Here is a 10,283-nt window from a genome sequence, read left to right on the forward strand (position 1 = left end):
ACACACACACACACACACACACCAATACGCACCAAATCTAGCCCTCCCATATTCTCACACACACTACATTTTAAGTTCTATCGCGTTTCGGAATACATTCGTGTATAGTGCTGAGGATTACCAGTTCTCACAATTTGCCCTTTTTATGAATATTTAAAAAAAAACTATTTTGATCGCTTAAAAAGGGATGTCTAGTAAGAAGTGAATATAGCTTTCAGATTGATATTTCATTTTTTTTCTTTACAAAGGTGACCTATTATTATTTTCATTTATTCATTTCTTAATGGCAATAGTCCTACGTATCGATTATGGTTTGTAACTCTAATTGTGTTTTTGTTATTACCAAAAAATAAGGATGATTTTTAATTATTTTCACGTTTCATTCATGAATTCGCATTTTTCTTTAGTTCAATTACTTGGTATTTCCCAAATTTATTTTGCAATCCGATAAAAAAAAGTTTCATAGCTTCCTTCATTTACATTCCACTGTGCAAGAGTTTATTAACATATCCTCTTAGTTTCGAGTTGCCATTCGAGAGTTCTTAATTCTTAATGAACTTGCTCAATGGAATGTCGTAAAACAAACTGTTAGACAATTGTATACGCCACTGTCAGAAATATCACAGACAAGATAGTTCATGAAACACTTCGTTTATTCAAACTATATACATGTACATGTATACTCATTTCCCCAGTCTCGTTTGTGCTACGTATCATATCCATTCCATTACAATTCTGACAATAATGGAGTCGCCTAGTTACTGTAGATTTGTGTCTGGTGACTTTTGTCTTTGATATTAAACATTAACTTCAACGAACGAGATAACTTCACAAGTCAATGGTTTCGTTTCATTAAGAGCTAAGATAACTTTGCTGTATTACTTTGCGAATGGCTGCGGAACCACGTTACCATGGCAGCTGCCTTAATGACAATGCTATCACAGGGCCCTGGGAACAACTTTGTGACTCTGGTTTGCTGTGCTGATGTAAATTTGACCAGCAAAAAAAATGGGAGGTTGCAGTACTATTTGGTTACATTTCTCCATTTTGTCGCACCTTCCAGAATTCCTTGTGGTGCTGAACTATGTAAAATAATGCACAAGGCACCCCCCCCCCCGCTTCCCAGGGCCATGAGAAACTACTCAATATAGCCTTTCGTGAAAGCCCCCCCCCCCCCCCCCGGGTTGTCTGGAAAGTTCGCGGCCAGTGCACCCGTTTCACTCCCGCTCAGCGAACGCAGACTGTTGTCACAAGCCGGTCAAGAAGTTGTTTTTCCTTTAGAAAAAGATGCTCTTTCTTATCATGTCAAGCATAACCCTTGAACATTTCTGTGTTTGTATTATTATTATTATTATTATTTATTCGGCATAATGAAACATAATACAACATATACAAACAATAGGATAAGGAGAGTCACATGGATGCCGGGAAAGGAAAAAGATTAACTAAATAACTATAACCCGAAGGTCTTCCTTTCCAATCCATGTGACTTTACAAAGATAAACATGCATGTAACACAAAAATTGTAAAATACAACTGTAGGGGAGACCGGGGCCAGCCGGAACACGGGGCAAGCCGAAACACTGCAACCCCTTCCAAAACTAATTCATGCAACACCGCCCTCAATCTATCCCTATTAACAATACAAGTGTTGAATTATCATTGCAACAAATTGAGGGCAGCACCGCACAAATCTATTTCAAAGGCGCCCAAGAAAACTACAATGCTCCAACCCACCCCAAGCCCCAACCAACCCCAGCCCCCAACAGTTGTTGAAGATAACAACAAATTAAATAATTTTATTCTGGATATCATAGCTATTCTATTGTTTGTATATATAGATAATACTGGAATGATACTAAAATGATAATAAATATCTTTCAAAATTCCAAAAATTATTTAATATATATGGGTTCCCTCTATTAGGCCTACCAGTAATCAATTGTGCCTGATCATATGCTTTATTACATTTGCGACATTGTTTATTTGGAGTGACTTCAAATTTCTTTAGTCGGTTTTTTTTTTGCTTCTACATGTATAGGAAAATCAATTAGTTTTTTTTTATATTCTCGCGAGACCGCAAGATGCGGACGGGTTATCCCTAATTGCTCCTGAATATTTAATTATCACAAACTTTTTTGCTGGGTATGGGTAAATGGATATTTTTCTAAATTAAGTTAAAAACCCTGACAGAACCACAAATGAAGTTGACAGTTCAGGTTTATCACCAGAGTAAGTTGCTTGAAAAAAAAAGTTCAATTAACGGGATTTTCAAAAACGCTTTATTTTGCTTTTCACCGGCCTCCAGCCAGCATTCATGTTATTTTGTCATTTTTTGCCAGTAGATGTTGTGATTCTATAGCTTTGTACACACAAAAAATGGATGACCTTTTCTTTGCTTTTCGGATTTACATATTATTTTCTTGAGCAATATCATAATACACATAGCCTTTCCTGAATGATAAAAACTGATGATTTTTTTATGTTTATCTCATGTTTTATTTTCCCGTTTGTTTGGAGCAGCTTTCTATTTCTATCTCCTTTAAATTCACTTTCAACAAGTCTCCCAGGCATAGCAATATAGGCAAAATAAGAGCAAAACTAATAATAATAATTACAAAAGCTACAATAGGAAAAGACCTTCGGATGTATGGTAATAATCAGACACTGATAATGATTTTTTAGTGGAAGGTGACTAAAAGCGGTAGGTGTATAATGATCATTCGATAAAACTCAATTTATAATCAACCTTATTACCTAGATTAATTTTCTTTTACATATACTGTTAATTAAAGAAAGATATAATGAATCGTAAAATACCTTATTCCGGACAGTAATAACTCCTGATAACCGAATCTTTACTCAGTGGTTAAACCTATTTCCATCTTAGTTTGTATAAACCTACACGTGATTGCTACCCCCCATAACCATGATAACGTGTGATTCCACAGAACCAGTTCAAATGAAAGATTCCATTGGTGCTAAAAAGGACTGCGAGAGTAGCTGTTGTAAATCAATATACCACATTTTGAGGTTGGTGGCATTACTGTTGCAGGAATCATACTGCAGTACAAATACTTTTTAGGAAAGTTACATCTGGGCCACCCTTTTCAATGATTATTAGTGTGTGTAGGACACTCAGCTCCACCGGTTGAGCTACGGAATAAAATTAGTGGTACGTGTATTATTTTTATTTGTCGATATTAATGATTTTAGTCTAAAAGAAATGGGTTTCTTCTTAACAAGAGAAGCTCTATAGAACTGTCGCGGGGCTAGCCCATCGAGCGTCTTAAAATTGTGCGCATGCGTCCGCTCAATACGTCTACAGTCAATGTGTGTCGACTGAATTCAAAATAATTTTCTGAAGTCACTGAATACGACTGATGAAGGAAGTGGGCTAGGAAGACTGATTACTGGTTGGAACCTTGCACATCTACACTGTTAGAAAAAATAAAAGAAGTTCCTGCAGCAGAGTCTCGAGGACACCTGTAATCTTACCGAATTGCGTAATCTTACAGGAAATTGGTATTTGATGTATGGAATCTTACAAATTTCCTTGAATAAACCACTCTTTTCCCCTTTTTAAACAGACCTGTTCTATTAAATTGCAGAAAAATTCTTGTTTTATGAATTTACAGAATGATTATTACGCAATTCGGTAAGATTACAGGTGTTCTGGAGACTCTGCTGCAGGAACTTCTTTTATTTTTTCTAACAGTGTAGCGCCCTTGACGGCATTATTTGCCTCCATGACTCGGATAAGTTCTCCCCGATTATCACTCTCGATCTTCCGCAACTGTTCTTGAAAGCGACGTTTGTTAAGGCCCTAAACCGCAAATTGCACCTAAACCGCAAATCGCCGCCTAAGCTTGTAGAAAAAAAGTTTAGTCTTGTTTACTCAATAGCAATGCACTCTTTGTAAACTGTTACATTTTCATCTTCTTCTCCAGAACGGCTGGTCCAATCTTGACCAAACTTGGTAGGAATCATCCCTATGCGTAGGGGATGCAAAGTTGTTCAAGGGATACCTGTAGCTCCCATGGGGGCCCTGGGGGAGGGCCCCAAGGGAGAAAACACTGTAAATTTCAAAAATCTTCTTCTCCAGATCCAGAAGTAGAACAGTCAAGTTGTTTTGTGTGTAGATACCTTAATAGGCGAAGAATAAAGTTGTTCATGCCAGTTCCTGGGGTGCCCCCCTTGGGGCCCTGTTGGGGCTTAAAAGTCGGGGGTGGGGCACTTCAGGGAAAAAACATATGTTTTTCTTCTGTTTCAAAATGGATGGTCAGATATCATTCAAACCTGGTAGGAATTATGCTTAGGTGTAGGGGACACAAAGTTGTTCAAGGGATACCTGTAGCCCCCATGGGGGCCCAGGGGGAGGGCCCCCAAGGGGGAAACCCTGTAAATTTCAGAAATCTTCTTCTTCAGATCCAGAAGTAGAACAGTCAAGTTGTTTGGTGTGTAATAGGTGAAGAACAAAAGTTGTTCATGCCAGTTCCAGGGGTGGCCCCCTTGGGGCCCTGTGGGGGCTTAAAATTTGGGGGTGGGGCACTTTAAGGAAAATCCTATTTTTGCTTAAAGGACGAACGTGTAGCTTTAAAACTCTTCAAAACCCACTGTAATATAAATATCCAAACATCAATACTGACAAGTGATTTTCTCGCCCTGAAATTATTAACAAGAGCCCCAGGGGGCTTAACGCTCACCTGAGCTGACGGATATTCAGCTGATGCAAGCTCCCTTGGTGCAACTAGGAGCATGGCATCAATTAGAACTGTGAAATCCTACTGGACCTAAATTGAACTTGGGTCCACAGGGCCCAATGGCAAGACCCTCTGAAGTGACATGAGCAATTTTTATTCCTCAGCTTACAAGCACATGTATATTTGCATTGCAAACATATAAGAATCATATCTACAAAGTTGGGATAAAACTGGAACATGCATTTCAAAGAACAAAACAAATTATATTTACCGTTGGAGCACCCCACCCCCCCCCCTTACCCCAGAGGGGGCCATCCCAGGTATTTTCAGGAATAATTTCCATTCTTCACTTATGAAGGTATTTGGACACAATAAACTTACTCCTATACTTCTGGATTAAAAGTTAGACATTTACAGAGTCTTGCCCCTTTGGGCTCTCCCACCCCCCCCCCCAGGGTCCCCGCGAGGGCCATATTTACAATGTGAATATTATCTGTGCATCCCCTATTCATGAGCACAATTCCAGTATCAATATGGGATAAAATTTGACCATCAAATTTGCAACAGAAAAAATATTTTCCCCTTGAAATGCCCCACCCCCAACTCGAAACCCCCACAGGGCCCCAAGGGGGTCATCCTAGGAGCTGTCATGAAGAACTCTTAATTTTTCACCCAATAAGATTCTATGCATGACACAACTTCCATTTCTGGAACTGGAGAAGGAGAAGTAGAAATTTGCAGTTTTGCCTCTGGATGCCCCCCACAGGGTCCAGGGGGTACCATTTAAACACCTGTGCATCCCCTACCCCTAAGCATGATTTCAGCCAGGTTTGGATAAAATTTGACCATCTATTTTGAAAAAGAAGAAAAAAAATAGGATTTTCCTTAAAGTGCCCCACCCCCAAATTTTAAGCCCCCACAGGGCCCCAAGGGGGCCACCCCTGGAACTGGCATGAACAACTTTTGTTCTTCACCTATTACACACCAAACAACTTGACTGTTCTACTTCTGGATCTGAAGAAGAAGATTTCTGAAATTTACAGAGTTTCCCCCTTGGGGGCCCTCCCCCTGGGCCCCCATGGGGGCTACAGGTATCCCTTGAACAACTTTGTGTCCCCTACACCTAAGCATAATTCCTACCAGGTTTGAATGATATCTGACCATCCATTTTGAAACAGAAGAAAAACATATGTTTTTTCCCTGAAGTGCCCCACCCCCGACTTTTAAGCCCCAACAGGGCCCCAAGGGGGGCACCCCAGGAACTGGCATGAACAACTTTATTCTTCGCCTATTAAGGTATCTACACACAAAACAACTTGACTGTTCTACTTCTGGATCTGGAGAAGAAGATTTTTGAAATTTACAGTGTTTTCTCCCTTGGGGCCCTCCCCCAGGGCCCCCATGGGAGCTACAGGTATCCCTTGAACAACTTTGCATCCCCTACGCATAGGGATGATTCCTACCAAGTTTGGTCAAGATTGGACCAGCCGTTCTGGAGAAGAAGATGAAAATGTAACAGTTTACAAAGAGTGCATTGCTATTGAGTAAACAAGACTAAACTTTTTTTCTACAAGCTTAGGCGGCGATTTGCGGTTTATAGGTGCAATTTGCGGTTTAGGGCCTTAACAGACGTTCCCTTTCTTCCTCCTGAAGTTTCATCTCCCGGATCTCCAGGGCGTTCCGTTGCATCTCAAGCTCATGCCTTTGTTGCTGCAGATTCATCTTCATCTTGTGCTCATACTCTAACATCTCCAGTTCCATCATCTTCATCCGAAAGTCGTTCTTGAGTGTGTCAATCTCCTTCCGTTCCTCCTCCGTTTTTTGCAACGTCTCTTTACCCTCTCCCCTTTTGCGTCGCTGGTCTTCAGTCATGTCAGTGGGCTTGGTACGCGCAGCGTTTTCCGGTGTTACTACCTTTTCTCTACGACCCATCTTCAGCATATTTTTCTTTTTCTCCTTTTCTACTCGTTGGTAATGCTTGAAGACAGCAGTATTATCTCCGATCGTCATGCATCTCTCAAGCAGTGACAAAAGATTGAGTTGGTATTGCTCGTCGAGTTTGGTGTGTTCGTCTGTGATGTTAGCCACCTCATAGATGTCACCAAACCCTGATACACGGAGCACAGCAACCAGGATTTCGATGTTCTTCCGCTCTGCAACGTCAACGTGAGTGACAACAGCGATGGGGTAGCAACCTATAGTTGAATGACAAAATGTACCTGTGACATTCATCCTCTCTATAATTGATTTCTATATAATAATTACTAAGGCAAAACTTTTATCATCACTCTTTTTAGCCTATTGCTGTGTATTTTTATTACGAATCTGTCGAGGTCTCAACTTGTAATACATGTATATGCCTCGAATGAATGTCACCTCTACACATCGCTTTGTATTTTTTTTTGTTATGTTGATGATGCAAATTCAAATATCAGAATGTTAGAATGCAAACAAAAACTATAAGATTTATCATTTTGCTGGGGACAAATTTTATGAATGGGACACAAACAGGAAGATCGCTTACAGTATAATAATTGACCTTTGGTTTTGTTTTGATTGATGAAAATTGCAGACATTTATGCTTCTCAGGGCTGCAAAATATGCGGGAATATGCCGGCTTCTAGTCTTGTGACAGTGTAGGCCTTCAATTATTTGCCGAAGGTTTTTGGACGAAATGAGAAATTGAGGAATACCTTGGTGTCGATGAAAGAAATCGATCACGAGATTAAGCCCTGCAAAGTCAGCCTCTATATCGTGAATGGCGCTGCAAGAAATAAAAAGATGATTGCTAACAATAAGTGCTACCATAACAAAACAACAAAACCGATGCAACATTCAATCGGTATGATGATAAAACAAATTAACTTATCTCAACAATGTCAAACAGAATATCATTTGATTTTACTTGATGAATTTCTGCAGAAGTATGTCCTGATCATTTCTCTTTCTATCTTACGAAAACTTGAGCAATAGGTAGCTCGCATGTTCGACGAGAAGCTTGAAAAGTTTCTGCATCATCGGTTGTTCCGCTGAACTACCACTACGTTCGCTACAGTCAAATGACAGAAACGATTCCTGTCTGTTGGATGGTAGGTGTTAATACCAAAAAAGTGGTGTTAAGACTAGCCTACACCAGACATTATACAACTTATCAAGCACTTTCACCATGCAGTGTTAAATTAATGGCTAGTTCAATTGGCGTACATTACGTTTTTTATGGTGATTCATAACACCCTAGGATGTGTTCCCCTCAGAACACCGATTCATGTTGTTCTTAACAAGTAGGCCTATACCTTTAGCCCACAAATGCACATTATGCGATTGCGATACGACGAGTGTTTTTTTATATATATATAAAATCGCATTTTGCATTGAATATTAAAGTTTAAAAAAATACTTTATTTTGAAGTTCGGCACAATGTTATAAATAATAAAATCATAATTGTGCTTTGCGGCATGCCCTGTTGTCAAGTCCAAATCGGCTCCAAATCGCAGCCGATCAATGATTATGTCATTGTGATTTTGAATTGAATTTGAGTTTATTCTTACATGGAGGCTCGAACTAGAATGAAAATGTATTTCACTTTAGTCCTACATGTACCTCTGTTCCTATCTCTGATCACTAAGATATTTTTGGTTGGAATGTTCATATCAAATGTTATTATAATTTCTTTGTAAATCAAATCGCAACGAATCGCATAGTGTACGCCAGGTTTAGTGTACAGTGTAAATACCTGAACACGAAGATAACACAAGAAATCGGGTGTCCTGTTTCAAGGTTTAGTGTTGGTGTACATGACGTATCGGAACTTGATTGCTCTTCGTCTGTTGCCCACTGCACACGTTCGCTGTAGCCTCTATGACCATCTTATAATAGAAGCAAAGTATGAAACGTTTGCTTAAATTATGTAATAAATTTGTAGGGAAAAAAATATGCGTTCCAATATGTGGGTACGCATATATGGTACAGCGAATTTACCTTACGATTACCTCTAATAGATATTGCCTGTACAATCATATGCTAATATTCCATTAGAGACCACTTGAGTAATGAAATCATTAAATGCTACGGAGTATACTAACTTGTTTTCTTGTTTCTATCTGTTTTGACCCTTTAAAAAAACTTTTACCATTCATTGCCGAAATTGCTTTGTAAGTTCTTTTTTAACTTATGTACCTGCCACTATAACGATTGCTCTGCTGTACTTCCATTAATATCTCATCGTCACGATAGCGCCGCGATTGAAACGGTGCATCTTATTCGTGAAAACTTGGTCGTCGTGATCGTATCAGATCGCATCACACCAGTTGTGGCATTCGTATTGATGTTGGAAAAGTTTGAATGGTTTAAAAAAAATCGCAATCAATTACGAATGGCTAATCGATATCGTGACGTTCGTAACGGATCGTACGACAGAACGTAATATCTCGTTCCCATTGCCGTACGATCCTTTGTTGTTGCTGTTATCTTGGGTTTTAAGGCGCGTATCATTCAGATATGAATATTTACGCCGATTGGCCTTTCGTAAATGATCTGCAAAAAAATCAAAACAATTTAAAATATTTCGACGATGATGCGATTACCACGGCTGATCTGATAGGATCACTACGATTACTACACGATTAAGTACGCTGTTTGTGTCGTGGCACAGATCATGACAGCGGGAACTAGGAATGGGAGTAGTTAACGGAAAAGCGGGGGTTCGGGGGGGGGGGGGGTCAGGTGGATACCTTATTTTTATGCTCGTCAAATTTTTGCTGACCAAAGTCATATTCATTTGGGAGTGAAAAATCATTTTTTTCGTGGGGGAAGGGGATGGTCAATCTTTTGTTCAGAAACCAGCACCCCGTTTTAGAAATCATTCAAATCTCTGACCAAAACACTAAAACTTAACTTACCCAGTTGCGCTGCTATTTCAGCTTGTGCTTGTTCTGCACTCGGGTCGTCTAAGCCTCGGTTATCAATTACGTACATGCAGTGGGTCAAATTGGCGATCTTTCTGAACATTGTGTGGCCTCCTGCCTTCTCTTGACTTGCAACGTCGACCCATTGTGCCCTTCTCAGACGACCTGATACAGCAAATTTTAGGGAATTTATAAGAGAGCTTTTCCCGCATTCTGTCCTGCCAAACAGTCCAACGAACAAATTTTCGGGAAATGTTATTTTGTCGGGAACTGTTACAGTAATACCCGGTTTGTAATTTTGAACGATCTCACGGATTTCTTTTATTTCCGACTCCATGTTGTCTTAAAGAAGTTCTGCTGCCATGCATGGGACTTTTCGGTTTCAGGCAGTCCCTTTCTAGAGTTGCAGAATATAAGCGAGGAATGTAGTTTCTTTGGGAAACGTTTGCAGTTCGGTGTCATTAAAAAAAGAAAATGTTATAACCAATTGTAAAATGTAACTGGAAATTCTTTTGCGAGAGGTCGAATGAATAACACAGATAATTTGATTTCAAAATTCTTAGCATAATGTGATCATCAAATATGGCTTGGTAAATAGCCTCCCAGTGGAAGCAAAGTGCGCATGCTTAACACGGTTATAAGAAACGCCCATTAAGGCGGGCCTCCATAGAACAT

General features: G+C 39.6%; 1 protein-coding gene across 1 annotated transcript; it reads right to left on the reverse strand.

Moving 5' to 3' along the window:
* Positions 1-3,410: 3,410 nt before the first annotated feature.
* LOC121420674 lies at positions 3,411-10,042 on the reverse strand. Its single transcript, XM_041615336.1, has 6 exons — positions 9,603-10,042; positions 8,438-8,570; positions 7,397-7,467; positions 6,338-6,898; positions 3,717-3,816; positions 3,411-3,438 (listed from the first exon to the last, which is right to left on the reverse strand). Exons 1-6 carry the CDS (start codon positions 9,943-9,945, stop codon positions 3,411-3,413), a joined length of 1,236 nt encoding a protein of 411 aa, XP_041471270.1. The 5' UTR covers positions 9,946-10,042.
* Between the last annotated feature and the right edge of the window lie 241 nt (positions 10,043-10,283).

Source organism: Lytechinus variegatus, chromosome 8 (assembly GCF_018143015.1).
Source record: "Lytechinus variegatus isolate NC3 chromosome 8, Lvar_3.0, whole genome shotgun sequence".
NCBI lineage: Eukaryota > Metazoa > Echinodermata > Echinoidea > Temnopleuroida > Toxopneustidae > Lytechinus > Lytechinus variegatus.